Source organism: Lontra canadensis, unplaced genomic scaffold (genome assembly GCF_010015895.1).
Source record: "Lontra canadensis isolate GAN:19392208 unplaced genomic scaffold, GSC_riverotter_1.0 scaffold2, whole genome shotgun sequence".
In the NCBI taxonomy this organism is placed as follows: domain Eukaryota; kingdom Metazoa; phylum Chordata; class Mammalia; order Carnivora; family Mustelidae; genus Lontra; species Lontra canadensis.
Genome location: NW_022630996.1, coordinates 39,972,412 through 39,987,935, shown reverse-complemented (window position 1 = coordinate 39,987,935; position 15,524 = coordinate 39,972,412). Strand labels below are relative to the sequence as shown.

Genomic DNA, 15,524 nt, shown 5'->3' with positions numbered 1-15,524 from the left:
ATCAGAATGACTTTACCTCCGGCAGTCAAAAGCTATATAGTCCCTGCCATCAGGGAGGTAGGAGCATAATGATAATGATTTACTCTAAATAGAGGTATCTGGGTGGCTCAGTGGGTTAAGTGTCCAACTCTTGATTTTGGCTCAGGTCATAATCTCAGGGTTCTGAGATTGAGAGCCCTGCACTGGGCTCTGTGCTCAGTGGGGAGTCTGCTTCTCTCCCTCTCCTTCTGTCCCTCTCCCCAAGGGCACGTGCTCTCTCTCTCTCAAATAAATAAATCAATCTTTTAAAAAAAGATTGACACTAAATAATAATCAGACCTATAAACATATTGTTAGACATTGCATGAAGGAGAAGCACACAGAGTTATAAGACCCTCTAAATTGGAGGCACCTCTGATTTGGGGTCAGAGAAAATTTTAAGAAAGTGATATTTAAACTGAGACCTAAAGGATGAATAAGAACTGGTAGACAGAAGAGCAGATGGCTAACCTTTCCAGGCAAAGACAATAGGAGGTATTAAGGCCCTGGGGTAGGAAAGAGCTTGGCACATCCTAGGGAATGATTGAATACCAGGGTGGGTGAAGTACATCAAGTCAGATTAGAAAGTAGTACAATAGTCATCAAGAGGTAGAACATTTAAAGGATGATTTTATTAAATACCAGATGCTGAGGAAAGCCATGGAAAAATGTTGAGTAGGGAAACATCATGATTAGATCATTGGCTCATGGAGATCTTTCTGGCTATAATGCAGAGGCTGGACTGGAGAGGAGTGAAACTGAAGGTGGAAATTGTTGGAAAAACCAAGTGAAAGAAGATTTTATTTTGGACTAGGATCTTGGTAGTGGAGATGGAGCCAAGTGGATTGATTCCAGGTCTATTTGGGGGGTGGAGTACATAGAACTTAGTGAATGACTGGAAGTAGAAGATGAGGGATGTCAAAGTTAATGCCTAGATTCTACTAATTTATTGCTATCAAATAAATTTAAAGAAATATAGGACACATTCTAAAGAAAAGGGCCTAAAGATGAGTACTGTATTACTCAGGGTTCTCCAGGGGAAAAAAACCAATAGGATATGGAATATATATATATATATATATATATATATATATATATATATTAGATATATATATAATATATACATATATGTATATAAAATATTATATATAATTTCTTGTACTATAATATATAATCATATATGATTTATTATAAGGAATTGGCTCATGACAATTATGGAGGCTGAGATGCCCTACCATCTGCTATCTGATGGGTGGAGTCCTAGGAAAACCAATGAGTGGTACACATTTCAGGCCAAGTCCAAAGGCCTGAGAACCAAGAGCATTGGTGGTCTAAGTTCCAGTCCAGGGGCAGGAGAAGGCTGATGTTCCACCTCAATCAGCAAGAGAGAGAAAGAGATAAAGAACTCAACTTTTTTTCCTTTAAAAAAAAAAATTCTATTTAGAACCTTAATAGGTGGGGTGACGCCTAGATCACTTGGGATGACGCTTACTCGCCCCTTTGGAGGGGGGCAATCTGCTTTACTCAGTTCCCTCATTCACATGCGGATCTCTTCCAGAAATACCTTCACAGACACACCTAGACATGATGTTTAACCAGCCATCTGTGTGCCACATGGCCCAGTCAAGCAGACCATAAAATCAACCATCCCAGGTACCATGGACTGGATCAGCCATGGGGCTTAACATAAGCACTTAGGGAATGTTATCCTAGCTCTTCAGTAGGTAGGGCAAGTTAGAGTTTCCTATTCAGTAGTGAAATTTTTTTCCTGGCAGCTGTCAGACTTGGAGGACTTTTGTCATTCTCAGAATGCCCAATTTTTTCCCAATCCCAGTGGGCTGGATGGCACCACACTGAACAGACAGAACCAATTATTTGAGGACCTGAACTAACCTCTCCCAAAGAATGTGATTCTGTTTAATAATAAGTGGCTAACTCTGGTATACAAAGGAGTGAGACCTTTATTTTATGCTAATTAAAGGGATCATTGTTCATGTTTGAGAAGAAACTAGCCCCTCTCTTACCCTTCAGCACTCCTGGTTCCTGCCCTACTTTGTTAAATGTTACAGGTACTCCAATCTGAGTGCCTTTTGTTCAAGGAAAGGAAATGTCCAAGAGAGGCCAGTGACAAGTTACCCATTTGTCCCTACCTTTGAAGAAAACCCACCCCAAACTGATGTGTTGCTTCCCCAAAATACATAGTTTTGGGCCTCTCCATAAGTCAGCTTACCCACTCACTCTTGTTTATACCTGATTATATAAACTTTAGAGTTGAAAAGGTCCTTGCAGATCATTGGCTGAGCCACCTTATTTTATACATGAAGAAACAGAAACTCTGAGGAGGTCTTGAGGACACAACCCAGGATCATGAGGCAAACCAGTGGCTGATGTTGGCTGGGGTATTAGGATTCAAAGCCATGCCATGAAGGGCTCAGTTACTTCGCGGCATCTTTTTATGATCTTCAGATCGACACATTCTCTTCTGATGAGTGGCTGATATTCAGAGGCCTGAAGAAAAAACAGACTTTTGTCACAGACCAGTGAAGGGATTTCTTGGGGAACAGTCAACTATGAGCACTCATAATATGCTTCCCATCCTATAAATGTACTGTCATTTCACTTACAATTTCTATTTCTAGTGGGGCTTATTGTCGATAGCTGAAATTGACATTTACTGTGACCATAACCCTACCACAAATTAAAATCAGATCCTAAATCCCTCTGGGGAAGATGTTTATTAAGCTGTAAGAAGACATCTGAAATGATACCAAATTACATTTTAAACTTGAAACCCCAAATACCACATTTGTTTGGAAGTAGGAATAGGGCTGTCTGGGGAATAATATGGGAAACTGAGCAAGTCACTCTTTCTGGCAAATGCCAGGCCACCAAGGAAGGGAAAAGTGCCTTAGAAGAGATGCTTAATGTATAAACCCCTGTATGTTTAAGCCTAAGCAAAATTTCCTTCGGAATGAACGTAAAGGGAAAATAAGCCCTTTAAAGCTTTGTGTCTTTAGAGAACAGACATGGAATTTCCAATTATACCTATAAATACACCAAGAGGGGGTTGAAAGAAATATAATAAAACAAGTCTATCAAAATACAAATCTGCATTCCAAGGTTTGACAAGGCTGATACAGATAAAAGTGGGTTTGCAACAGAATGTCTGTTTATCACTTTGCCTCTTAGCATATAGATGTCTGGGGTTGTCTGTGGATAGTGGGTGTGTTTATGCACATAGTGTGGCTACTGTCTCAATCTCAGAACGTAATAACAGAACCAACTCTGTCCACGGGAAAGCTACACGCAATGGCTTTTTTGCTTGTGTGTCCAGCCCATGAGTAGCTTTGAAAATTGCAAAGCCCTTTGAGATCCTTGGATGCAAAGTGCAAAGTAAACGCCAAGTATCATTATTATGAACTTTATTGCTATTATTTTATTAAGTGTTTGAGATTAATATCAATTTAGCTCATGATAAGTGCTGCAGCAAAGTGGGAGAACTTGAAAGGTAGCTCAGGAAAGGTTGCTCAAGGAGGATACCAGTTTCCTAGAAACTGCCCCTCCCCCCAATCCCCTTGCTCAAGTCAATGATAAGTTGACTGTCCCTTCAGGATAGTGTTTCAAGTTATCATGACCCTTAATAAGAAGCCTGTCATGGATGTGTCATTGGGGTACTACTGCCAGGAAATGAGAGACCATGTACAATGAGGTGACCTCATTAAGTCATTCAACAAACCTCTACAAGGCTCCTATTATGTGCCGAGCTCTGCGTTTTGTGATACTCTCTCTTGCGTCTGATGGAGATACTAGCACATGCTGTGAGAACACAGAGCAAGTTTTCCTGAGAAGATGATGCAGCACGAGACACCAGGTCTCATAGTGATGGAAAAGACACTCAGGTCTCTCAGAGAGCCTGGACGTTTCTGGGTCTTTTTTCCAAACTATTTCACCCTAAGATTGAGAGCCATATCATTTTACTTTGTATTGTAAAATGACACTGGCAATAATTTTGTCTTCTAGAATAGATTCATCATCTCTTAAATAGAATATACATTGATCATCTTCCAGGGGCCTAACACGTATAAGATATTATCTCATCTATGATTATCAAAGCACCCTCACACCATACTTAGGAAGTGGGTAGTATAACCCTTTTTTTTTTTTTTTTTTTTTTTTTTGCAGATGAGAAAATAGAGAAGTTAAATGACTTGCACAGATCACACACTCAGGGGCCATGACAGGGCCAGCAGGCAGCCTGAATGTCAGCCACACAAGGCTGCTTTATTCTATTTACTGGTTAATGATGGCCACCAGCATTATCTCTATCATTTCTGTCAACCACTCTGACTGGAATAAGTGAAAATAATAGCCCTAATTTAGGACTATGAGAAGTCTGCCAGTTCCTCGTCCTCCTCCCTAGAAACCCTGCCAGATGGGGATGAATCTATTTTTTAAGAGCCTAATAAGAGGAAATTCCAAAACTTCAGTAAGCCATTTAATTGTTTTACACTATTCGTTCTTGGGAGACTCTCTTTCTTCTAACGTAAATCCCATGTGCTGCTGTTTTATTACAGTTATTATTCTGCTTTGTTTGGCTTTGAAAGTAACTGGTCACCATTCTCTGAATATAGTAATTTGGAAACTTGAAGCCTGCTCTCGTCATCTCCTGGTCTTGTTCCTTTTACTTTTCCATTTAGGTCTTCCCTTCTGGCCTCTCAGTACTTCTCCCTGCGTCTTTGGAGCCTTCTCCAGGTTCTCTCCTCACTTCCCCGCCCCCTGCCCTGCCCTCTTCCCCCACTTCGTGTTCAGCCCTGTCCGACAAGGCTTTCTCTAGGCTCTCACACCCTCCCCTACAGTTTCTGGTTATTTGAGTACCGGCCATGGTTTAGAGTTTGCGGCTGTCTGTCAGGATATAAGCTGGTGAGGAGTTTGCTGAGCCTTGAAGTAGGGCCTCTTTCCTTGTCCGTGTTTCCTGGGAGGACAAGTTAGCCTCTCAGCACTTGTGTTACTTTATTGATAAGAACAGGACCTAAGGAGTCAGGCTCATAGCACTCTGTGTCCCTGCCTGCCGCCACAGTCAGAGCCCCTCCTCCAGCATCACTGCCACAGCCCCTCTCCTGCTGTGGAGCTGAGTTTCTAGCTCTTCCTCCTAAGGAGTGAAAGAATCCTGGCAAGTGGCTGGGTGGAGAGTGTTTTAAACTGGGTCTCCTCGGGGAGAGGTACTTGAAGACTGTCTAAGAGACCCTGCTTTGAGCTTCAGGAAGAGGTTAGGTAAAGGCATTAGTGGGGGTGACCCAGGAGGGAGAACTTGGAAAGTGCAAGGATGGGTAGAGGTTGTCCCAATGATCTTTTCTAGAGCCCTTCTGTTTTTGCTGAAGTCTTCTGCAGTTGGAGCTTTTGTCCATCAGCTACAAAATGATGTTATGTATTTGGAGCATAGGTATGGGGCGATCGTTCAGAGTGTGGAGTCCGCCCCGACTTACCCATTAAAAGATGGTAACTGAGAAGCTGCAAGTCCAGAAGAAAGAAAAACAGAATTGCTGACTTAAGAGTTGGGGGTGGGGGTGGGTGTTTGTAAGCCCAGGGAGCTCTGCCCCTATAGAATATCCAGACAAGTGTGTTAGTGAATGTTTACATGAATTATTCATTGATGGTGAATGAATGCAAGCAGGAATCACATGTAAATGACAAGGCTCATAATCAGAGGACTCCTTATTTGTCTTTATGAAGGAAGGAGGAAGCTTATTAACGACTTAGAAACCGGAAGAAATTTTACTTAGAGATAGCTCTCTATAAAGAAAAAATTTTCCCCAGCCAGCCAGATGTATATCATTTATTTGAGACTGCATTCAAAATCATCATTTATTTCATCTCTTTTGATCTACATTTACTTGCCTTTTCTAAGTGTAACTTTATGAATAATTGATGCAACTGAGAAGTTATTGGCTAATTGAAAAGCCATCTTGTCATGTCTTTGAGCCTGACCCATGGCGAAAGCCAAACTGTTCAGGCATTTAGGGTCTTTTATAAAGGGTCTTTTAAAAGAGCCTTTAGCTCTTTACAAGGAAAAAATATCAGATTTTGGAATTGGATTTTTTTTTGGTGACAATAGTACATCAGAAACCAATCCAACCGTGTTTTTGGTTAACTTAAATGAATCAGGCTGACTGCATGACTAATTCAGATTAATGGTGCAGAAATCAGTCATTAAAGAGGGGGAGAAAAAGAGATTGATTTAATAGTCTTAACAGAATGGCCATAAATTTACATCTCCCTTTCTATTCTGCTCTCTCTGTTTAAAACACTTGAAAGCACTAGTAAATATATCCTCTGCCTGAGTAGATACAGCGTGTATGCTATAAAACCCAACACAGGCTCCAGCGGGATGCAGCTCTGTTCGCTGTATTACATTTTATGACCACCATTGGCTCTCTCACAGCCAGGCTTTTATTTAAAGAAAAAGAAGTTACATTTCCAAGATATCAGATACTACATCTATAAAATAAACGCAGCAGTAGTACCAAATTGATAAAAAGAAGGCCTAAATTTATCTTGCGTGGTAAATTTAATTTCCGACACCCCTGGTGATAATGATTACAAAAGTGTTCTTGTCAATATCGATAAGTCAGTGCAAAGCAGAAACGAGATGTTTAGTTGACCGTGGTGTGGGTGTAACTGGTACGTCTGGGCCCAGAGTTTTGAACATTACGAAGTACAGCCTTATTGTAGGGCAGGCATCCAATTTTTAAAACATTATATAGATTGGAGACAGATGAGTGTTCTGAATTATTCTTGGCCTTTTCTTATGAAATGCCTAGAATATAATTTCAAATGGAAATTAACTTAATTGATGCAAAAACAAATGGGTCTAGAACTCATCAGAAAGCTTGAGTTTAAGGGGCATTGCTAAAAAGTACAGATTACCTTGGGGGTAACCATTTATGCTTTTCAAGAGCAGAAATGGGTTATATTAGGCTGTTAATGTAAATTGGAGTTTCACTTATGACTTGTAAATCCAATTAAGTTCTTCTCACTAGTTAGGAAAGATAATTTATTGAACCCTGTTCTTGCAATGTCTTTTGTCAAAGGAAGAGACCCTTAATATCTCTGTTCTTAAGAATTCGAGAAGTATTTATTGACACCTGCTAGGTACCATGCACTTCCTTACTTTTCTAAAGTATCTGCATTACTAAAAACAGAGCAGACACAATCTCTCACTGATACAGTTTATGGTCTAGTGGGAGCAGAGACATTTTTAAAAATCACTCAAAATCACTGAAGAATTATAACCGGGGAGCTGAAGTGGTAAATTGCAAGAGACCATGAAACACATCTATTTTGTTTTTCATCAGATTGTCACAAATTGTGAATTTGTAGATGGATTGTTAGGCAAATGGCCTAACTTGGCAAACTCGTTTTCCACTCTGAAATGAGTGTGTACAGAGTCTGACTTGTCTTAGATACTTAATTTGACTTTTGGTTTATTCATTGATTGAATAAATGGTGAGAAAGTGTTACCAGGTCGAAGAATGCAGGTGAGCACACTCCAAAAAAGCCCTGACCTGGTGTGGTTATCCAGAGAAGATGGTGAGGATTACTTACATTCAAGGCTGTGGCAGGAAGGAAGGTGACAATGCAAAGAAGCCGGAAGGAAGTCAGCGAGGACACCAGTCTGGAGCCCAGGGCCATGAGTGGGGCAGCAGTGAGGGGCCGCTTGGTGTGATGGCCTTGGAGCCATGTCAAGTGTTGTCACAAGGAGCCAAGCTTACTGGAATCTCTGATGAGCTGGAGAGTTTGCTCTTTTTCAAAGTCAGGCTGTTTTACTAGCTTTTTAGGAAGGATATAGGTATAAAGGCAAAATTCTCTCCCCAGACACCCAAATGCCTGTGTCATCAAAGGAAAGGCGGCAGGGGAGGGAAGAAAGGCCGGGAGGGGTACGAATCATGCAAGGAGGTTCCAGATCTCTTTCTTTTTCTTTTTTTTTAGGGGGGTTCTGGATCTTTACCAGAGGTCCTCCCTTGAGCCTAAGAAAGCTTTGAAATGAAAAATACATATTTTAATTGAATTCTGCTGATATTTTGGTGCCTTTTCTCAGGCTAAATATTTCTACTCGTGTGTCTCAAAATTCCTCATTTGTTAAAAGGGGAAATATTGTCTTTGCCATCCAACTTTAGGAGCTTGGCAGTGAGACTTGGTGCAGAGCATGAGCTCATTCAAAAAAGATACTGGTAATAGGATGTCTTTTAAAATATGGGCCAGATAGCTGTCTTGTTTTCCCAATTATTGCTTCTGTTGGATTTTTGTCATTGTTTTCAGGAAAAACAAGATACTGAGCACCAATCTCTGGGGAACTAGTTTGGTTCCATTTTGAGGAAATATTTTCAAAGATCCTTTCTGAGAAATAGTGTGAATCATTTTGAAATTCTGTAAAACTGTGGGTGAAAGGAGTCCATTTGCCTCCACAGAAGGGTTTGGGAGTCTAAAGTCAATGGGTTTTTAAAGAAATATCTTATATATGCCAGATGTTTGGGACACTTTTACAGGCATTTGATTAGGCTGTGGTTTCTTAATTAAAGCAAAGGATTGGTGTTAACTTTAAGATCCCAGCCTTAAGCCCCAGCTCCTTGATTGAAGTATAGTGATTACTCTGTTGTTTGGTCTGGGTTTCAGAAGAATAATAACAAAAATAACTAATTTTATTGAACATATTCAATATGTAGTTGACTCTTGAATGAGTTTGAATTACACAGGTCCATTTATATGTGGATGTTTTTCAATAAATACAGTACAGTACTGTAAATGTGTATCTCTTCCTTATGATTTTCATAATATTTTCTTTTCTCTAGCTTACTTTACTGCAAAAATATAGTATATCCAAAATATGTGTTAGCAGATTGTTAATATTATCAGCAATGTTTCTGGTCAACAGTAGGCTACTAGTAGTTAACTTTGGAGAGACTCAAGTTACACATGGATTATTGACTACACAAGGAGTCAGGGTTCCTAATGCCCACGTTGTTCAAGGGTCAACTGTATTTAATATGTAGTAACTCATTTAAGGCCATAAGATAATAATCTCTGTTATCCCATTTAATAGTTGAGAAAACTGAGGCACAGAGAGGCCAAGTAACTAGCCAAGTTTACACAGCTAGTAAGGGGCAGAGCTGGGATTCCAACCTAAGCAGACCATCTTCTGAACCTATGTCCTTCACTAACCCCATCTTACAATATAATTATCACCCATGGAAGAAATTAACTATATTATCTTCCTAGTTCCCATTCTACTTGATTATCCTGTAGTTCGCTTTCTTTACAAAAATAGGAATTTTTAAATTCCACTCCAGAGAAGAATGATAGAATAAGCATTTCTCATTACAAACAGCCTTCTCTTAACATTTAAGAGTCTGTAATCCCGTCTTTAGTTCTTCAGTCTCCCCATCCTAAACAGAAACTAGTGGCCTAGTTAGGCCACAACAGTTCATTTAAGAAGGTGGAAAGAAGGCACATTTCTCTTTAGAAGCAAATACAGTGATCGTGGGCAATATTCTTTCTCTAGTCTGTGTGTGAAATTATGTTACATGTAAATGAGGAAAAGGTGTGGACCCCCTGAGATGTATCAAGTCCTTTTTAGCAACTTCTCTTGCTTTTTAGAGACACTTTCTATTTGCGGTTCATTCAGATTTCAAGTTTATTTTTGACATTAAGAACAAAGTGCTGTACTGACTCCGTCCCATTCAGTATGGACACTGACCCCCCACCATGTTGCACGTGCTCGCCGAAGCACTGTGAACTCATCAGTGAGCTGTGAAGAGCTCCCTAATCGTCATCGAACATCTATGTCTCATGAGATTAAAAACATCTGATTTTCAAGTTCTAGAATCTGAATTTTAGAGCTTCAGGGCATTTCCAGATGGCCTGTAGTCTGATCCATTCATTAAACAGATGATGACATGGAGAGCCCCAAAGCGAAGAAAGTCTCTCCCCTAGAGTCAGAAACTCTAATGGCAGCGACATCTGGATCCATTGCTCCCTGCCCACTCTTCTTTCCATCTTATTGCTTTGAAGCTTTTCGTATTATTCTGAACACACCAAGTCCCGTCGATTCCTTTCTGTTGTTATTTATTACGTGCTCACCATTTCTCAGGTGTCTGTGGTTGGATTTTCATGCTAACTTTGATCTTCTAATTCTTTAACCTAATTTTTTTTTTCACTGCTGGCTTCTTCTCTTTACCTGACCACACACCCGGTAGATTTATCTGTCTTGAGTTCAATAGGCAATCTTGGGTGCCATGGACCTTTTGAAGACTTGGACAAGGAGAACAGTCTGCAGTGACCCTCCTGAGACTTCCAAACAGAATCACCGGACCCTCGCTGCATAAAGATAGTTGGGCTTGTCCAAGCGCAAAGAGCGGCAGACACAGAGCTCGCTTTTCAGACACCCCTAGACTGGAAAACATCCTTTGGGGGTAAAAATGAGGACATGAAATCGCTTGCTGTGGTACCTTTCATTCTGTTAAGGACACTGAAAACACAGTCTGTCATCCTTGACATTTTAATTGAAAGAAAAGCTTACATAGATTTCAGCCGTAAGCAGTATGTTTATACAAGTGTATAAAGAGGAATAATCTGTCAAGTTGGAAAACTCTTAATGCTACAGGACTCAGTTTAGTAATTGAACAATCCAACATGAGCTCACACATCTTACCTTGTTCCATGCCTCAATAATTTTTAGTAGAAATACTTTACCTAGAGGCACATGGTTATTAAAAAGGAGGCTCGGCTTGCTCAAAGTCTGGAATTATTAGCTCATGGCAACAAGCCTGCACTGGAGAAAGACTGTTGGGTCTTTGTTTTTACAACTTTGCTGTGATTTGCCATCTTATTTTCAGAGTCTAACTGATGTGTTGTTTGGGAAGTTTTTTGTTGTTTTTTTTTTTTTTAAAGGAAGAAAGCATAATTTCACATGGATGAGTGACTTCTCATGTTAGCAATACTGCAGAATTTTACTACTTCATTGCCCAGTCCAGGGAGCAGTGTGGATATCAAAGGAAATAGACCGTGAATTTATTTTAGCCTAAAAAATCAATAATAGCTTAGTTATGGGAGCCATCAAGGTGTGATGGGGGAAGCCCTATGTTGCAAGCTGAATATGAGGCTTGCTTCTTTTCATGACCCATATGACCTTGGGCATATTTAAATGTTTCTGAATTCAGCTTACTCTGAGTTAAATGGGGGTAATCTGACCTACCCACCACATGGCATTGTTTCAAGTCACAGGAAGGTGAAAATATTTTGAAAAATATAAAACTGTATAAGTGCAATATAAAAAGTTTCAAGCAAGTGCAATGTGTTAATAATTATTTCTATATACACAAAGGGAATTAGATAATTAATATAATTGTTCTGATACCACTCTTGCTTCAGTGATCAGGATATTCTGGGCAAATGATTATTTATTGGGCCAAGCTACATAATTACCTCAATCTATACCCCGTGATGGGTAAAAGTAGATTTTTCGTTGCTGTCAGTTTTTGTAGTTTTAAAAGCCCAAGCAAGAAGCATAGAAAACCCCTCAGTTTTGTTTCCAGCAAGGGTTGGGAAAATTATTTATAGAATCTGTGGAGGGGTGCCTGGGTGGCTCAGTCGGTTAGGTGTCTGACTCTTGATTTTGGCTCAGGTCATGATCTCAGGGTCGTGAGATCAAGCCCTCTGTTGGGCTCCACACTGGGTGTGGGGCCTGCTTAAGATTCTTTCTCCCTCTTCCTGTGCCCCTCCCTGCTGCATGTGCACATATATGCATGTGTGAGCTCTCTCTCTCTCACAAATAAATAAATAAAATATAGATCTGTGTAAAACAATAATTGAGAGTTATTTAGAATCCAAACATGCAGAGTTCTCAAATAGCCATTTCTCTTTCAACTATATATTGTTAATTGGTTTGATTGCTATCATTAGGCAATTATTATTATAATTCCAAGGGAACTCAGTACCCTGGAAAGCTTTCTTAATTAATGAAGGAATGCTTGGTATTTAAAAATCTGGTACATCTATGCATGGTATGGAAGTAAGTGTACCATTTCCCAGCTACTCTGTCCAGCTAGTTTTCCTTAGCTGTGTAAAGAATGAAAAGTCATTTTGAGTTTAATTACTTTTGCATCTTCATTCACATAAGTATGGTTTAATTGATTTCTTTTCTAAGAATGACTCAATAGAAACTGATCACCAAGATTAGCATTAATATATCATGTTGGAAACAAAATGTAAATGATGATAGTATGCTGCCGTTTCTTTAGGAGGATGATATGACAAATCATCATTATAAAATGTTTTCAGTTGTCTTTTTTTTGCTTGTCCTTATCTATACCCAAAACATTCCTCCCGGTGACTAGGGGAAAAGACATATGGTAGAAGGTTGTATGTCTGTACGTTTAAATGTATCTGTACGTATGCATGGGTGTATGTGTGTACATCTCCCTGTCTGGGTATCTGTACACGAGTGGATGGATAGATGATTAACAACTATCTATAGAGATGGTCTCAGTGAATCTTTCTCCTTATAAAACAGGGCAGTTTAGATTACTAACCTTGCACTTGCAGGAACTGACCATTATTAAAGATGACATATTTTGATATACAGCTATTTTTTTCCCAGCAAAGGTCACAAACAAAACATAAAGGCTGGAGAATATAGGGCACCTGGGTGGCTCAGTCATTAAGCGTCTGCCTTCAGCTCAGGTCATGATCCCAGGTTTCTGGGATCGAGTCCCACATCGGGCTCCCTGCTTGGTGGGAAGCCTGCTTCTCCTTTTCCCACTCCCCCTGCTTGTGTTACTATTGTCATTGTCTTTCTATCCAATAAATAAACATATTTAAAATAAAATAATAATAATAAAAAGACTGGAGAATATAAGGCAAACCTTGTCTGTTGACAGAGCCACCATTTATACCTATCTGACTGGAGCTATCCACCTCTGAATGAGGTAGGCTTTAAGACCCAGTGAAGGTACAACCTACTGTAGAGTTTTGGAGCAACTACAATTGGCAGTTTCCTACAGCTTTGAAAGGTGAAGGACCTTCAAAGACCCTACTAATTCTATTGTTAATCTATACTCCAGAGGGCCCCAGGGCACATGTCAAGAAATACCTATAACATGCATTTGCTTTTCTGAAAACACTCATTTTATTGCTCCAGGCTACTTCTGGTTGGCCTCTCCGTGTAACTAACTGTTCATACACACATTCTGGTCATGAAGCTGGGTGTCATTTGTGTACATCTGCAGGGAGTCTGGGTAAAGGTTTTATATTCTTTTATATTTTCATTTATATAACTTCTGGAACATAGAAATATTGACTAATTTGTCACTAATCCTTCTAAAATCCATGCGCCTGGAATAGCTAGCTCTACTCAAAGGAGCTGTTAGGCGAAAAGAGTAGAAAACCTAATCTTTGAGATTTCAGCAACAATGCAAAAGAAGATCCTGTTGGCATGATCTCCCTGTTTCAATCCCCACTTCTCCCCAAGTCAGGCACAGGAGGCATTTGAGGTCCAATGGAGAGCCTTCTCATGCTACTCTGAATGGGATTATCTTTCCCTGAAGCTGAGAAAGGCACTGGGCCACACAGGACATCTCCATCTCCAGTCATTACCCAGCACTTAACATGAACAAATCTTTTTTTTTTTTTAATTTTTTTTTTTTTAAGAAAATGCATTAATTCTAGAAACAGTAGCTTCATTTATGGCATTCAGGATAAAGTAGTTTAACATGGAAGACTCAGGTCTCTGCGGTGGTGGTGGTGGGGAGTGTTTGTTTATTTGTTTTGTTTTATTTGTTAAATCTTTAATTTAATGGTTTGACATTTATACAGCTCCCCAGAGCAAAAGCATCGGGAGATTGAGAATTTAGCTGAGGAGGTCACTTATTTGCCATTTTTCATAAACACAAATAATTTCCTTTTTCCCTCAGCCACACATTCCCTGGCCCATTAAATCAATTTAAAGTTCTAAATTTCTTTTTCCCCCTCTGGCAAATTGAAGCAAAAGCTCAAACTATGTACTCCCCAGAGGAATGCTTACCCAAGTTCTGTGGGTCAGGCCAAAATCAGTTTCTGTCAAACAGCCTAACACCTCCAGTTATTATAAAATGAGGGATTGGTAATCGGGGGCTGGGCTCTGGGCTTGCCTGAGAAAGGCTGGCTGCACTGGCATGAACCTCATTCCTGCTACTTTGATCTGTGTCCTGGCTTTGTTTTTGTTGTTGTTGTTGTTATTTTGTTTGTTTGTTTCCACCCACAGTGGAGAACTACGAGAAAGTCAAAACAGATTCCTATTGGGAATTCATGGATCAAGTTGGCTTTACAATGCAGACAGTGAAAGTGTGTCCAGAAGAGCTTCTAGGCAGAGGCATAGGAGAGTCCAGATGACGTACACAGATCTCAGGGTCTAAGATCCTCCACAGGGCCGAGAATTCTGAGTAAACACAGGATTTCACCCCCAAGTCCCTTCCCTAAGAAGCAGAAGTTGTAGGAGATATGCCGACTTGTTGACTATTGAACATGAGTTAGATAACAGAGGTCAGGAAATGAAGTGGAATTTGGTGTATTAACTAGGAAGCAGCAGAGGAAGCCAGGCTTGTGTTTTATTTGTTATTATTTCCCTAATATCCTCAATTATGTGGTTCCCATCAGAGGATCTGATCTGTTGCTCTTGTAATGGTGTTGTCCCCGCTGGTTCTGGACACGGGGAAGCAGGCAGTGAATCCCTCGCCCCCAAGCATCAGGAATAATGTCTGCTTTTTCTGTGTGTTGCCAGGCCTGTCCCAGGCTCTCTATCTTCTCTGCTACATCTCCACAACAGACAGAGGCAGCCCATGCCAGCCTCCATGCCCGGGACCCTGCCCAACCCGACGATGCCGGGTTCTTCTGCCGTCTTGATGCCAGTAAGTGCTTCTCATTGCCACTGAGCCTTGCTCTTTTGAAAGGAGTAAAGGCGAAGCCGAGATCGAAGCTGGAAAGACAGCGACTTCTGGGTGAAGAGCTGAGCTGTGTGCTACTTTGTGGAGAGGGTCTGGTTGTCTGTCCCTAGGAGTCCTGCTGGCTCCTCCGCCCTCCAGTGCTCCCTTAGTGAGGCCTGGCCCCATCTTCCTGCTGGTGACAAGCGAGCTCGCCACACGCAGGGGACAGAATTTGTTCAAGGACACAGTGTTTTATGCCTAGCCCAAAATCTATATAGCTTGGGCTTTATACCGAGTGTCCTTAACTCAGCAGGGAGTGATCTTGCCAGGACTCAGAGTAACAATTATAATAACAAAAATAATAACGATGGTACAGAATATCTGCTGGTAGGTGTCCCTGCGTATCATGTTCTGTTACTCAGGCTCACAACATTTATTAAGGGCTTACCATGTGCTAGTCCCTTTATAGGCACTTCATGAACACCTGAAACAACCCTGTCAGGCACGTGCTATTTCTATCCCCGGTGTCTGAATGGGAAAAGGATGGCAAGTAGC

General features: G+C 40.5%; 1 protein-coding gene across 3 annotated transcripts in view; it reads left to right on the top strand.

Annotated features, from left to right (window-relative positions):
- CREB5 (cAMP responsive element binding protein 5) overlaps positions 1-15,524 on the top strand; it is a 398,292-nt gene that overhangs the window by 286,999 nt on the left and 95,769 nt on the right. For all 3 annotated transcript variants that reach the window (XM_032872500.1, XM_032872489.1, XM_032872511.1), the window contains one exon: positions 14,828-14,954. In XM_032872500.1, the coding sequence (XP_032728391.1) occupies positions 14,828-14,954 (127 nt within the window). The remainder of the gene's footprint in view (positions 1-14,827; positions 14,955-15,524) is intronic.